At 35.3% G+C, this 16,279-nt stretch overlaps 1 protein-coding gene across 4 annotated transcripts in view; it reads left to right on the top strand.

Moving 5' to 3' along the window:
* The window catches only part of LOC145256456 (ectonucleoside triphosphate diphosphohydrolase 5-like), a 110,832-nt gene that overhangs the window by 78,202 nt on the left and 16,351 nt on the right, over nt 1-16,279 (top strand). For all 4 annotated transcript variants that reach the window (XR_013863993.1, XR_013863994.1, XM_080115382.1 and 1 more), the window contains exons 8-11: nt 3,570-3,649; nt 9,150-9,205; nt 13,194-13,278; nt 15,407-15,558. Coding sequence is in view for 2 of the 4 variants with exons in the window: in XM_080115382.1 (XP_079971508.1) it covers nt 3,570-3,649; nt 9,150-9,205; nt 13,194-13,278; nt 15,407-15,558 (373 nt within the window). In the remaining 2 variants the exon portion in view is untranslated. The remainder of the gene's footprint in view (nt 1-3,569; nt 3,650-9,149; nt 9,206-13,193; nt 13,279-15,406; nt 15,559-16,279) is intronic.

Raw genomic sequence — 16,279 nt, 5'->3', positions numbered from 1 at the left:
TTCTAAAAGAATGACAATCGCTTTTTTCCGACATAAATAATATTTAGTTATTTCTAAAAGAATTAACAATGGACTGCATTCCTAGGATTTCAATTATCCATTTGCCTAGAGGGCGCGATTCTAGCCTTTTCCTAACATCATTTTTACTTATCTAGTCTGCCTTTTTGCTTACATGAGAAGGAGAAAGCCCTTCTTATCTAACACCCCTACAGATTCTTAGAAGGGACTATTCCTGATGTCACTTCCGGTTTCTGCTATTAAGCAGTCTGGACCTGAGATTCAGTGGGAGCAGGCCATAACCTTGCTTTGTACTTCCAGTTGAGCGGAATCCCATTCTGCATTTTCTGTTAATATATCTTTCATTTCACTGTTTCCAAGCCTTCGCGTTTTTCTTTGAACATCACAACAGAAGACACCCTCAATTTCGCGTAAATTCTTTCAGTCTTTGAAGAATAAAGGAATATCAGATTCGATGTCAGATACACGTACTACCTTTCTAGGACTATACCTTCTTCTTTTATTTCTTCTTAACATTTTTTTGTATTATTTGGATTCTTCAGACTACCATTTTCATCTTGCGTGCCATTTTCACGACCATCTGATTAATGTAACCTCCAATCTTCTTCAAGTTTTTCTAGTTGGATTCGGAAATCTGCACAGAATTTCAAACGGAAACCTTTATTTACATTACGGGAGTATCATACTCTCATTCTGACGGGATAGAGATCCTAAGTAACTGTGGAGAAAGAAGTGGCTTACCGTTAAAGCGGCTGCGCGTTTGTGCCTGCAGAGCACAAATTGAGAATCAAGATGGCACCCGCATGCGTTTATGTGGAAAAAAGTCTTGTGGAATCTCCGGGAATCTTGGAGAATCTTGTACCCTGATTCCATAAATAACGAGGAAAGGAAAGCGGGAGGACAGACGATTTTTAGTCACTAAAGCGAACGGACATGTGTAAAAGAAGAGGTAGAAGAAAAGAGTGTGATGAACGAAACAAACAACGACTCGGTTGAAAGTAGAGTTGTAACGAACACAGTAATTCGCAATTGTGTTCTTTGGTTCCCACACTGAGGATTGAACCGTTAATCTTCAGAAGAAGATCTCTCTGACAAATGAATTTTTTCCAAGTACTCTAACCACTGCGCTATGGGTCCGTGCATATTCCTAAGTTCCACAGAAAGATTTTCGAGTTTGACAAGTAATGTTTGTGAAAATAACACTCAAGATGAGAATAGTAGTCTGAAGAATTGAAATAATATGAATCTTCATCTAAAAAATTCAGAAACGCAACAGTTTTTTTGGTTCCCTGACAAACGGAATTTAAAAAAATTTTCCACAAACATTAAACATGATATGAGTAAAAGAAGTAACAGAATGGATTTTCCAGGAAAACTCCGGTTGCCCCCCTAGGGGTGCCTTTGAAGTTAAAATGGCTAAAATTGACACTTTTTGTGCTTATTTAAAAAAATTGATTTTATAAGTAACTGATTTCTATATAATTTTGTTTGTCTATACTTTGTGATAATGCTTGGGTGTGTCCCAGGGGCTCTTTTAAGGCTAATAATAACCCTCAATTTTTCGGATTATTTTACCATATTTGTTCAAAATTTTCTGTGTATGTCTATTTAGCAGTTTTGCATGGTGCTGAACTCAAATTTAAATATGTTAAGGCCTTGGGGACTTTTGGGGCTAAATGGGAGGGGGGGGGAGCAAATGATGGACTTAGTCATTTCTTTTTTTTGCATGATGCAGAATTCAAATTTACATATGTTAAGGCCTAAAACTGCACCGTTTGTTTATTTTCAACAGGATTTGATGTCGTCTGGGGACTTTTGGGGCTAAATGGGGCGGGGGCAAATGCTGAACTTAGTCATTTTTTTTTAAAAAATGTCTTTTTCACTGTGCACTTACAGGGGACCATGCATACTTCATTTGTTTCAAGTAGTCTTCACATGAAACAACGAAAAAAAAAAAATTACACACAAAATTTTGTTTACTATTCTGAATTGAGTGGAATATAACAATCAACTTTTGAATATTTTTTTTTTCTGCTGGTGGTTTTCGTGTACCTAATTTATTATGGATTTCATACTTTAAAATTTTTTTTTCATGCATCTATATTTAGTACTGTTTTTATACTATTTAAAGAGAACTTTGTTTCCTGTTCTGACAGACCAGGGGGAAGTCCATTATCTAGAGTGAACATAACTTCTCTAGAATCTTAAGTGGTCTGCTTTCTCAGAGAGACTTAACAATTTCTTGGGTGGTCTTCTATCTGAGCTAAATGTTTATCCCATTGCAGGTCTGCTGTTTGTAGTATGCCTCAATATACGGTCGGTACAATCATGTTGACACTTCAGTTCTCATCAGATCACTGAAGTTAAGCAACACTGAATGTGGTCAGTACCAGCTGGGTGACTATTTGGAACTACCAACGTACTGTGTATAAGTAGAAAGGTCAGGTCAGTCCTCCTGTTTTTCAGTGTGTGTAGTAATGGCGTGCGCACACATTAACAGCCATAGGAAAAGATTGTGGAGTTTACTGAATTATTTGCGGTCACATAATGATGATAGTGATGCATCTATGCTCTCTCTTCTGATCTTGATGCAATGAGGAAAAAGGTGGCTGGTTAATTTTAATGCATCTAAAACCAAGCTTCTATCTTTCCATCATCAACGCTCTGACCCACATCTGGCCTCATCTGAAATGGATGGGTCTTGCCTTGAGGATGTTTCATATTCAGACAAGATTCTTGGTATGACCTTCACTCCCGATCTGAAATGGAGCACATACATCAAATCTGTTGCCAAGGTTGCTGGAAAAATGGTTTGATCATTCTACCGCTCCAGTAGATATCTCTCTAGCTGTATAAAAGCCAAATACGTTCTCAAATGGAGTGCTGTTGCCACATCTGGGCAGGAGCTACTCAAAGTATCTATTCTGCCTTGACAGAGTTCAAAACCGACTTTGTAATCTAGTAGGTAATGCCATTTTGTCTTCTCTGCAACCTCTTTCCCATAGAAAAGATGTTGTGAGCCTGTCTCTGCTCTATCATTATTTTCATGGCAAGTGTTCGACTGAGCTCCAATCTATGGTCCCCCCTTTCCAATCTTTCACAAAAATCAATAGTCTAGCCAAAATAACTATCAATAATTTCCCCCTATTGGTGCCTAAACTTAAATGTGGATTCCATGAACAAAGTTTTTTTCCTAGAATTGCCCGCCTGTGGAATGGTCGACTGGTCTACTTTCCAGCTGACTACGATATTGTCGCCTTCAATTCCAACGTAAACAAATTTTTATCGAACCATCCTTGTAAATAATATGATTATATCAAATTTCCACCATAAATGATTACTACGCTACTGTGCCAATGACCATAATACACGCATTAACCCTTATCCTCGAGTGGCCTCCGGGTCTTGATATGTGATGACCCCTTTGTAAAAACAAAAAAAACAAAAAACAAACATGCATGATTTGCATGTTAATGAATCAAGGTAAAATTGGTTTTACATGTATTATTTTATCTTTTGTACCATGAAAAATATGTTTGTTCTATTTTAAGGATACTTTAAAGAAAGCTCCAAAAGGTTTCAGCAAATCAGTTTCTTTGGTTGGAACGGAATACCATTTGTATACACACAGGTAAGATTAAAGATTATTAAGGTTTTAGTCTTGTTTATCTAATGTAATGTAGAGAGGGACAGGAGGGAGATAGGAGATGAGAGAGAGAGAGAGAGAGAGAGAGAGAGAGAGAGACAGAAAGAGACAGACAGACAGACATACAGAGAGAAGGAAGGGTAGGAGGTGATTTTTTTCCCTATTCTATTGATAAGTATAGTTTTCTATTTATAAGATTAAAGATTATTAAGGTTTTGATCTTGTTTATCGAATGTAATGTAGAGAGGGACAGGAGGAGGATAGGATATGAGAGAGAGAGAGAGAGAAGGAAGGGTAGGAGGTGATTTTTCCCCTATTCTATTGGTAAGTATAGTTTTCTATTTATAAGATTAAAGATTATTAATGTTTTGATCTTGTTTATCGAATGTAATGTAGAGAGGAACAGGAGGAGGATAGGATATGGGAGAGAGAGAGAGAGAGAGAGAGAGAGAGAAGGAAGGGTAGGAGGTGATTTTTTCCCTATTCTATTGATAAGTATAGTTTTCTATTTATAAGATTAAAGATTATTAATGTTTTGATCTTGTTCATCGAATGTAATGTAGAGAGGGACAGGAGGAGGATAGGATATGAGAGAGAGAGAGAGAAGGAAGGGTAGGAGGTGATTTTTTCCCTATTCTATTGGTAAGTATAGTTTTCTATTTATAAGATTAAAGATTATTAATGTTTTGATCTTGTTTATCGAATGTAATGTAGAGAGGGACAGGAGGAGGATAGGATATGGGAGAGAGATAGAGAGAGAGAGAGAGAGAGAGAGAGAGAGAGAAGGAAGGGTAGGAGGTGATTTTTTCCCTATTCTATTGGTAATATAGTTTCCTATTTATAAGATTAAAGATTATTAATGTTTTGATCTTGTTTATCTAATGTAGAGAGGGACAGGAGGAGGATAGGATATGAGAGAGAGAGAGAAGAGAGAGGAAGAGAGAGAGAGAGAGAAGGAAGGGTAGGAGGTGATTTTTTTCCCTATTCTATTGATAAGTATAGTTTTCTATTTATAAGATTAAAGATTATTAAGGTTTTGATCTTGTTTATCTAATGCAGCAGTTACCAAACTTTTTTTTTACTGCAGGCCAGATAACTTAAAGAATGACGCATGTGGGCTGCATAATCATTCTGTTGCAAGCCAGAGCGAAAAAGTCTGGAAAAAAAAGATGAAAAACTAAGTTTAGCATTCCATGTTAGTCATGGGTGGTGCACGCGCAATGAACAAAAACAAAAGCCACCTAAATGTTTATTTATTAAAAAGTTATCAAAGAAAATGACAACAGCAACAATGTCCGAATTTTACGAACTAACAAGCAAAAAAGGTTAATGAGATTTCTGAAACCTTTTTTATCAGCCATAATGAAGGGTGAAGAAAATGGAATGTGAAAATTAAAAAGACATTGAATTAGAAACGTAATCAAAATCTTATTGAAACACAAGAAAAGCAGAGGATTTAGGGGTTATTGGTTAAGCTACGGCCCTCCAAATGTAGGGGAGAGCTGGAAGAAATGAAATGCCTAATTTAAAGGACAAAGCAATCAGAAGCATAAAAATGTAATTTTCTAAACATAATTTTAAATTGAAATTTTACCATAAAGTTTTGTGTTCCATATGTTTTATCAAGCAAATTCAAGTATCAAATTAGCTGACGTCAATGGCCAAATCTGGCCCACGGGCTTTAGTTTGGTGATCCTTGATCTAATGTAATGTAAGGAGGGACAGGAGGGGGATGAGAGACAAAAAAAGAGAGAGAAAAGGCCTTATTTCTATTATTACCGTGAAAAATCCTTGAAAATATGGAAAGTGTCTTGAAAATGTCTTTAAAAGTCCTTAAAAATCGTATTTCTTATCCCCATTTGTGGTTCAATATTAAAAATAAAACCGTAATAAATACTATTAAATTATTTGAAGCATTAATAAAAATACAGTTCTGTAAATATTGAAAAAAAAAATCAAAATTCATTGTTCTGAAATTACATTGTATTTTTTGTGGATATTTCTATAAATATTGAAAAAAAAAATTCAAAATTCATTGTTCTGAAATTGCATTGTATTTTTTGTGGATATTTCTATAAATATTGAAAAAAAAAATCAAAATTCATTGTTCTGAAATTACATTGTATTTTTTGTGGATATTTCTATAAATATTGAAAAAAAAAATCAAAATTCATTGTTCTGAAATTACATTGTATTTTTTGTGGATATTTCTATAAATATTGAAAAAAAAAAAAAATTCAAAATTCATTGTTCTGAAATTACATTGTATTTTTTATGGATATTTCTATAAATATTGAAAAAAAAAAATTCAAAATTCATTGTTCTGAAATTACATTGTATTTTTTATGGATATTTCTATAAATATTGAAAAAAAAAAATTCAAAATTCATTGTTCTGAAATTACATTGTATTTTTTGTGGATATTTCTATAAATATTGAAAAAAAAAAAAAATTCAAAATTCATTGTTCTGAAATTACATTGTATTTTTTATGGATATTTCTATAAATATTGAAAAAAAAAATCAAAATTCATTGTTCTGAAATTACATTGTATTTTTTGTGGATATTTCTATAAATATTGAAAAAAAAAAAAAATTCAAAATTCATTGTTCTGAAATTACATTGTATTTTTTATGGATATTTCTATAAATATTGAAAAAAAAAAATTCAAAATTCATTGTTCTGAAATTACATTGTATTTTTTATGGATATTTCTATAAATATTGAAAAAAAAAAAATCAAAATTCATTGTTCTGAAATTACATTGTATTTTTTGTGGATATTTCTATAAATATTGAAAAAAAAAAATTCAAAATTCATTGTTCTGAAATTACATTGTATTTTTTATGGATATTTCTATAAATATTGAAAAAAAAAAAATCAAAATTCATTGTTCTGAAATTACATTGTATTTTTTGTGGATATTTCTATAAATATTGAAAAAAAAAAATCAAAATTCATTGTTCTGAAATTACATTGTATTTTTGTGGATACAAGAGTTACGTCTCTTTGTCACAAAACTATCTGATATTTTCCATATAATAACATCGGGTAATTTTATGATTATATCAATCATGCAATTTCAAAATTTAAAATTAAAATGAACTCAGCATACACCAGTCTACAATGGGGAAAATAACATTTAATCACGCTTAGTTGGCCAAATAGAAGTGGGTCAGGGAATGTAAATATGATTGTCGACGGACATATTGTTTTGTCTGTAAATGGAAATTAACTTTTTTAGTTTATTACATCATTGTTTATATATCAAATTTTGTATTGAAAACTTGAATTTTGTCTGGAGAAGATCTTGAAAACTTTGCAAAATCTTGAAAAGTCCTTGAAAATTGACATTGAAATATGTATGAACCCTTGAAAGGTAAGGCTGATTTTTTCCCCTATTCTATTGATAGTTATAGCTTTTTACTGATACATATGCAGGTTTTTGATAGAATAATTTTCTTTAATTGCTTTTAATTGGAATGGTTAAGTTGGTTGTGTAAAGTTATGTCATGGGCTTTCTCAGTGTAGTGGCGTGAAGGTTGCTTACATGTGTATGCCTTGCAATTTATGGTCAGACTAATTGTTTGCGTGCTAATTTAGAATTAAATCTGTTTAAAAAAGCTAAATTGCAGGAAAATCTTTATGATGTATGTATCCATCATCAAATGAAAATGTGATATTCCAAAAATCATGTAAATTGATCAAGTATGTTTTTTTATATAGAAAGTTATTTTTTTTATATAGAAAAATATTTTTTGTGTAACCCCTCCAGGGTAGTTAAGGTGCATAGGCTCGTGGTTGAGATACACCTGTAGCCGATACCTGTGGCGTCACCCGTGTTTTCGTCTAGTGGTCGAATTCGTCTTCGTCTTTGTCATCGTCATCGGTTACTCTCTGGTTCCGCTTTCAAATCAGCTTCCAAACGTCACCTGGGCTATCGGAGAAATATATTGTATTCACAACGGCGTTTCCAATTAAAGAAAGGATAGTTAAAACTTAATTGTTTTTTCTTAACATAGAACTGATTATTGTCTTCGACTTTACAAATAATAGTCACACACTGGCCTAGTTATGCAACTTAGGGGGCTGGCACTTTTCTTTCCTTTACCAAGTTCTTTGTTCTTCATCTACTGTCAGTCCATGGGAAGGGATCAGCTGCCAGAGTGAAAAGAAGATGCTGATTAGTCAAGTGTCATGTTTTTATCAAATCAGTCGTTCCTCCTTCCACCTTTTTGGAGTTATTCTTTCCCTTTCTCTTTTTCTCCCCCTCTCTTCTTTTATCCTATTAATTTGTACTCCCTTTTTTTCCTTTCTTCTTTTGAATTTCCTCCTCTCGACCTTATCTATACCAATTTTTAACCTCATTTGCACTAAGGTGTTAACCCATTATCAATTAGGCATGATTAGTCACCCCAGTCGAACAACGCTCGGCGGCGACCCTCACCCCAAAGCTGTCAGCTAAGACATCCGCGCCTCCTCATCTCGCTCAACAGAGATTTTAAAAACAACTTTTCCGTTGTTAACAGATATATAACAGCAATGAGATAAAAGAATTATCATTTGTTTTTTTCTTTCTGACAAAAATCCCATAGACATTTCTGTTTAAAACAACATCAAACCATCATCATCATCATCATTAGAATTCAGCTGTGCGAATTCCTCTGAATTCGTGTCGACTAGCAAGGTCACTCAGCATCGCTCGGTCCCCATCGGGTCACATTTGTATAGAAGATTATTTTTTTTTGTATAGAAAATTTTTTTGTATAGAAAATTATTTTTTTATATAGAAAATTATTTTTTTTATATAGAAAATTAAATTTTTTTATATAGAAAATTTTTTTTTCACGATTTTTAGTGATTTTTACGGTTTATGACCTAAATAGTGATGTAGATGATTTAAAAAAATACTTATTGTTAATTTTAGATGGCGGCATACTGAATGTAAGCAATGGACAGTTGCAATCTGGAGGTATCTGGCATCTGTGCAGATACTGAACTAATATGTACAAGGCGTGTTTGAATCAATTCCCACTTTATTTATACCATTATAGTCATTTATTTACAACAGAACAAATTCGTTGAACCAAGTCATAAAGGGTTAATAATAAATTATAGTAAATTTTGATCTCGATATTTTGAATTAAGTTGTCTCTCCTTTAGTTGTGAGGATATGGCGGATCAAATGCAATGTTTTAGTTTATCATAAAATTTGATTTTCTTAGTTAAATTAAAAACTACTTGATCGATCAAAATGCCTCCTTGCTTTCTCATAAAATTTTCTTAATTAAAAAAAAAACTATTCGATCAATTTATGTGATTTTTGGAATATGACTTTTTGTTCTGTGCACATAATAAAGTTTTTTTTTTTTTAAACATTTTTCTGATTTTTGTTTTGAAAATAGGTTTACTTCTAAGAAAGCACTATTGCTTTTTTTTATTTTTTATTTATAAAATTTTCTAATTTTATTTATTCTCATTGCAGTTATTTGGGACTTGGTTTGATGTCTGCTCGTTTCGAAATGATGGAAAAATATCCTGGTAACTCCTTTAGTATTTTGCATATTTTTTTATTTTCAACTCCTTTTCCCAAACTTACCGTGTCAAAGAGAGAGTCGGTCACCATTCTTACTTTTCCAATACATCGATAAACATTGTCCTTCATAACGTTATCGTCGCCATATTCTATTCATCTTTTTTTAATCTCTTTCTTCTTCCAATGTTTTTTTTTCCTTTTGTTCACCCCCAAGCAAAGAATATACTGTCATATCTATAGGTGAGGCATGGGACTACAAGATGTTTGTTCACATTACATTCAAATTTCTGCATGTTAGTAAGGTTGAGGAAATCTGGAGCAAGGAGGGAATTCCAAAAGCAAGTGGTTCAAAGAAAAGGAACTATTAGAGTAGAAAATTGGAGCTCCTGTGTTGACGCTTGTGTTTCGTAGATTCAATTTATGCCATCCTTTATCCGTATAAGAGCAACATACGTCCTAAAATGGAGTACTGTTGCCATTTCTGGGCCGGCGCTCAAACCACCTTGATAGAGTTCTAAACTGGCTTTCCTTGCAACCTCTTTCCCACTAAAAAGACATTGCTAGCTTGTCTCTGCTCTATCGTTAATTTCATGGCGACTGCTTGTCTGAACTCCAGTCTTGGATAAAATGGCACAGTAACGTATGGAATGCTTTAGACTGCTTTTGGAACATCTTGCATGAATCGAGCATCAGTTTTTGAGTGACAAGGAGTCTGTGAGGGATGATGAAAGGTGTGGGAGGAGTAAGGAAGTCAAAACACGAGAGTTGATTGGCCAAATAAAGAATTTCATTGATAAGGAGCATCATCTATATATATAAAAGGCAAAATGTGCATGACCATTTCGTGTATGTTTCGCAAAGCTTTCTTTCGCACATGCTCCTAGGGTCATTACTATCACTTAGAACTGTTTATATACCCCCTATATAATAATATCTAGGACTTGGCAACGCGTGTAGTGTCTAGATTTACTTACAGCGACTTTTACAAAATTATTGCTATTTTGGCTTCTCACATGTTGATTCGGCTTTTTTGTATAAAAAGCAAAACTAATTCAAAGCTAACACGGTGTTCTCGGCACCGCGCCGGGAACATCCACAAGCAATCAGCTTTGATCAATTTGGGGCTAAACTCCTTATATCAAACAATTGCTAATCTCCTTTCATTTTGGGAGCCGGTTTCCCTCCTCCACCATCATCTTGGGGAACCATCATCTTGGGGAAGCGAAAACTGCTCCGCATTGAAACAAAGTCAACAAACCCCAAAAAGCTGTCACGCATTAAATAAAATACTCCTACGTCATCTCGTAACGCTCCCGCGATGACCTCATTTAGCGGCTATCTGTCAATCAAACCTCTTTCATTCGCTTTATAAGCCTTATTTTAACACTCTAATAAATTCCTCTTACTCCTGGCCTAGACGGTTAAGTGGTTGGCATTTGTTTCACCTCCGCATCAAGGCTTCCGGATTCAATCCCGCCTCCCGGCCAAAACTATTTTTTTTTTCTTTTACATCTTTAAACTCTCGAGCAACGTTTTTTTTTTTTTACTTCGCTTATTCTTATTATTTACCTCCCCCATACACACACCTACAAACACCCGGGCAACGCCGGGTACCCCCCTAGTCTATATATATATATAAAAGCAAAAATGTATGTATGTATGTGTGTATGTTTGTGTGTCTGCTAAAAACTTTTGACAGACACGATGAAAATTCACAAACTTGGTATTATATCAAAGCCCCATCCTTCGCTCGAAAAATATCAAAAAATTGGCCAAAAACGTTCATTTTCTCACCCCCGAAATCGACAATTTTCGACAGGGGGGGGGTCAACAAAAATGGTCTTCTCGTGATGACGACCGGTTCTACGCATGTGCCAGATGACGTCATGATCTGATTTACTTTAAATAGTTGAAAAACTGAACAAATTTCATGTACGTCGTGTTAGGTCAGTCGATTAGTGCATTGGTTCATTATCTAAATGTTTTGCATTCGAATCGTGTTGTGAGATGTCTTTTTTTTTTTCGATTTTTGAAATATAAATATTGAACCAGTGTTATTTAAGCCATTTTTCACGTAACATTCGTTTTTCTGTTTTTTTTTTACATCGCTTATCCACCCCCGACCCACACACCCCAAAACACCCGAGTACCCACCGATTTTTTAAATTTTAATCTCGAAACAGGTTTATTTAAGCCATTTTTCACTTGTTCGTTTCCTGTTTTCATCGATCGCTTGCCTTATGTTAGTTTTTTTGTGTTTTTTCCCACTTAAGTTTTAACGGTGTTTTCTTTTTTTACTTCGCTTATAACAAACAAACCTGGTCATTGACGTCGTCGTTGTCGTCATAACGCTCAACGACTTCCGAGCGCGCACCTGTCAATTTGGTTCTTACTTAAATAAATTCAAACATCTTTCACTAACTCATTCTGGCTGGCCGATTTTATTTTCAAACTTCGCCCCCCCCCCCCCGGGTTCTTTTTTATTTAACACCACACACACCTACAAACACCCGGGCAACGCTAGTGTGTCTATAAAGGCAATAAGTGCAAAATTTGATGTCAGTGTGAGCACTCATGAGGAACTGACGATACAAAAGAGGCTTTCGTTATGAATTTTTTGGAACAGTACCACAAGTGCATTGCAGCCACAGGAAATTACTTCAAAGAATTTTGTGTGTGTACTATCAATAAAAGTGTCCATATGTAAGCCTCCTGCCGTAGGTCAGTAGATGTGGCCTCTGACCCTGTCGAAACTGCAGTGGCCTTGATCGTCTTCTTCTGGGAGTACTTTACAGGATTCTCTCATTTCACAAGCTTCGCTGTCGGTTCCTGACGTCAGCATTTGCTGAAATTCAATTAGCTTCTCATGCAGATCAAAAGAAAACAAACACAGGGGTTTCTAGTCTTCTAAAAGTTAATTCATGAAAAATACAAGTTTTTTACTTATATACAATTATTCAGTTCAATTGCACCAGAAAACAGTCCAAAATCTTATTCTTCGTTCTCCACGATGCCAACCGTGATGGAGAAAGGGGGGATGCGTGGCATTTCCTTGGGTGCGTGTGTGTGTGTGTGCGTATGTTTCTCTCGAGATTTGGCGTCGATCTGATAATTTTAGCCCGGGCATTCACTTATATTCCAAGGTTCATTTGTCAGTTACATATTTTGAAGTGACTCGTAAACTACACAAGTTGATCATCCCCAGCAAAGTCCTGACGTCTGATAGATTTTTCAGATCGAGTACTCCAACGACTGCTTTTTGTTAAGTTTGTGATTAGCTGATGATTTCATTAGCGAAGATTTGTCGGATGAAATCGAATTACATTTTGTTATATGCACATTTGTTGCCATTCAATGTGAAATCTTTTTCCAAATTCGTTGGAATATTGCATGGAGTTTTTGATCGTGGTTCTTCTGCTCTGATCCAAAACAAAAGAATTATTTTAAAATATTTCAAGATAAGGCTTTATTTTTTGGGTATTCATTTTTTTCTGACTTTTGTCTGAAAATGGGAGACCAGAAAAGGGTTGGTTGGTTATATTTTTTCTGGTTTGCCCTTTTTTATATAACAAGGGGAGATAATTCTTAATGTTTCCAGACATTCATTGTTACTTCACGGTATTTATCTCTCTTATTTATTCTGCAAGGGAATGTAAGACAAGGTCAGAAGATGGGAAAATTGACACCTAGAGAGGGAGCACTCTGGTCCTGCAAAAATAAATCTTATTGGTGAAGGCGTCTCAGACAACTTGCACCTTCTGAAAGCCAGGACGCAAGACCTGGAAGAGTAGACTTCCTGAGGATACCAAGAAAAGTTCACCAATATGGCCCTGTTTCTGTAGGATTGATTGTCAAAGTTGGAACTTTTCACATCTTAGCCTTAAATAGTTTCCACTTCCTGTATAATCATTCAAGGGAAATAACTCATATTGCCATCAGTAATATTTAAAACCAGAAGTAAACTTGTACTAAACGTTTTTTTTCTTTTTCCAGGTGACCCAAAGAAGTTAATGACATCTTGTTTTCCACCTGGTGTAACTGAAGAGATAAAAAAAGGAGGCATTACGTATACCATCAGGTAATTAAATTTGTGAAAGAAAGTTATTGCTCTAATATTATGCAATACAATTAATTTGAAGCAACAAATAGTTAATCAAATATTATGCTATACAATTAATTAAGGCCAACATGCTTGCCAGTCGGTTTGCCTCAAACTCCACACTGGACTCTGCTACCCCCCCCCCCCCTTCCTGACTGTCATTTGCAGACTGATGCCACACTAGACGATCTGAAAATCATCCCTTCTCAGGTGCATGTCATCATAAAAAATCTTGACACTTCAAAAGCATGTGGACCTGATCTCATCCCGGCTGTGCTTTTAAAAAAGTGCTTCGCCAAAGTAGCTCCAGTTCTCTCCAGACTTTACAACAAATGCCTTAATGAATCTTGCTTTCCTGATTGCTGGAAAACTGCTTCTGTAGTACCAGTTTTCAAGAATTCTGGCAAAAGAACTGTCTCATTTAATTATTGCTCCATTAGTCTCCTCCCACTTTTCGCCAAAATATTTGAGTCCATAATAAACCAAGCTCTAGTCCATCACCTTACAGATGCTAAACTTCTGATCGACCAACAATATGGATTTAGGCAAGCCCGTTCAACAGCAGACATCCTAACTGTAATCTCTGAATGTATGTACCATTCACTGGACAAAGCAGGGGAGGGTAGAGCGGTAGCTCTAGATATATCTAAGACTTTTGACAGGGTATGATATGAAGGTCTTCTCAGGAAAATTAGATGATACGGTATCACTGGATGAATACTTAACATAATTAAATCCTTCTTAGATAATAGAAAAATCCAGGTTGTCCTCGACGGTCTTATATCTAAACAATATGATATAAATGCGGGAGTGCCTCAGGGGTCTATGCTTGGACCTCTATTATTCCTAATATTCATAAATGACCTCCCTGACAAAATTGTCTCTGAGATGGGTATATATGCTGATGACACCACGCTCTATAACAGACACGACAGAAAAACAAATGAACACATATCTAAGGAAATGGCAGAAACACTAGAGGATGACCTCCAATCTGTAGTGGAATGGGGACAAAAATGGATGGTCACATTCAGTGCTGCCAAGATTAAACTGGTTTCCTTCAATAATTACAAGAAACCTTCTCTACCACCAATAGCAATGGCCAAAGACTCTTTATCTAAAAGTGCATCTTTTAAACTCCTTGGCCTAACGTTCACATGAAACATTAGTTGGAACAATTACATTGAGAGCATTGCCAGGACTGCTGTGAAGAAGGTAGGTTCTCTCTACCATGCTAGAAAGCTACTAACGCACAAAAGTATCCTGTACCTCTATAAGGCCACCATTCACCCATGTATGGAGTATTGTTGCCATATTTGGGCTGCTGCATCTGCTACCAGTCTCTCGCTTCTAGACAAGGTTCAAAAGAGAGTCTCCAACCTGATAGGTCCTGAACTATCATCTAAGCTTCAACCTCTGTCCCATCGACGAAATGTTGCATCCCTCTGCCTGTTCTACAAGTACTTTAACGGTGAATGCTCTGACGAAGTGCAAGCACTTCTACCCCCTTGACGTAAATACCCCCGACAAACCTGACAAGCAGCTAAATCCCACCCCTTCATAGTAGAGATCCCTAGATGTAAGAGAGCCTTCTACTCCAGTAGTTTCTTTCTCAGAACCATTAGACTTTGGAATTCCCTTCCGGGTCCCTGCTTCCCAAACTGTACTGACATGCAGAAGTTCAAGTGTAACGTGAACCGACATCTTGCTGCCCAACTCCCTATATAGTACCCCTGTAGCTTAGGTCCCTGATAGTAACTGCCTACATCAAAGTGGCAATGTACCTTGTTTGGGATGAAAATGTAATAAAAAAAAATTAAGCAACAAATAGTTGAATACTTCTTGTAAACAAATATAACATTTAGTAGTCAAATAGATTAATGTTTTTATGAATGTCTAAGTCAGTCATAAAACCATGTCCATTTTAATAGTATTCCTAGGTGGAATAAGTATTTTCAAAAAGCAACGAAAGTGAAATAAATTTTATACAGTAAAAGGCAAGTGAAAATAACAAATTGATTTATCAAATGCAATGCTATCTATGTCTACATATTAAATGACCATCTCACTATTTATGTTTCGTTTTTATTTTTTTCGAATTGCTCAGTGCTCGACAAGAGAAGAATGGATTTGATCCGTGTTACTCGATTGCCCAAGGATTCATCAAGAAAAATGTGGATCTGGTTGATGAGCTGAAAGAACATCACATAATGTTGTTTTCTTATTTTTATGATCGAGGTGTCGATTATGGACTGATCAGTAAGTATTTTGCTTGGAAATTTGAATTAATGAAAGTCTTCAAAAATTTTTAGCCGTTTGAATTAATGAAAGTCTTAAAACATTTTTAGCCGTTTGAATTATGTTAGATTGAACCGGCGCGACACTAACAAAATCAGAAGTGGCATATACACACATTTCTGATGATCTACCTGGTCCTATGAAAATGACCTGAATTGTAACTATCACCAAAAACAAAGAAAGGCTTGCATTCCAGATTAGGGAGTTAGAATTGCTTAATGCAAAATAAAGAAGAACAATCAAATATTTAAAATATTTACATTTCAGGAATTTCCTTTGGAGGGAGATGAACTTGAATAATGAAAAGAGACGAAGACATAACGGAAAGAGATATGATATTTGCAAAACAAAATATGTGACAGAGGTAGATCATCCAATTTGTGTCTTGGTTACGTGGAGTTAATGATGTAATGAGATAGCATGGTAATACACTGTTGGAAACGCCCCTCCATGGGATTAATGGACTATCTCATGATGTCACTTCCTCTGGTGATGTCACTTCTAGTAAGGAGTACCGGTGCCCGGGAGTCAGAGATTAGTATGCGGCCAAGGAGGTCATGTACAAACACCCTACGGTTGAGGGATGGTATTGCCTGTAATATCTGTGAATACATGTTTGTTCCTAGAAGTCCTGTGTTACTTGTGTTTTATTTCCATTTAACACCATAACAACTGGTGACGT

The sequence above is a fragment of the Euprymna scolopes genome, chromosome 32 (genome assembly GCF_053919585.1).
Source record: "Euprymna scolopes isolate OS-2025 chromosome 32, ASM5391958v1, whole genome shotgun sequence".
Classification (NCBI taxonomy): Eukaryota; Metazoa; Mollusca; class Cephalopoda; order Sepiida; family Sepiolidae; genus Euprymna; species Euprymna scolopes.
The sequence above is the reverse complement of the archived record's forward strand: the minus strand, read 5'-3'. Positions and strand labels throughout refer to the sequence as shown.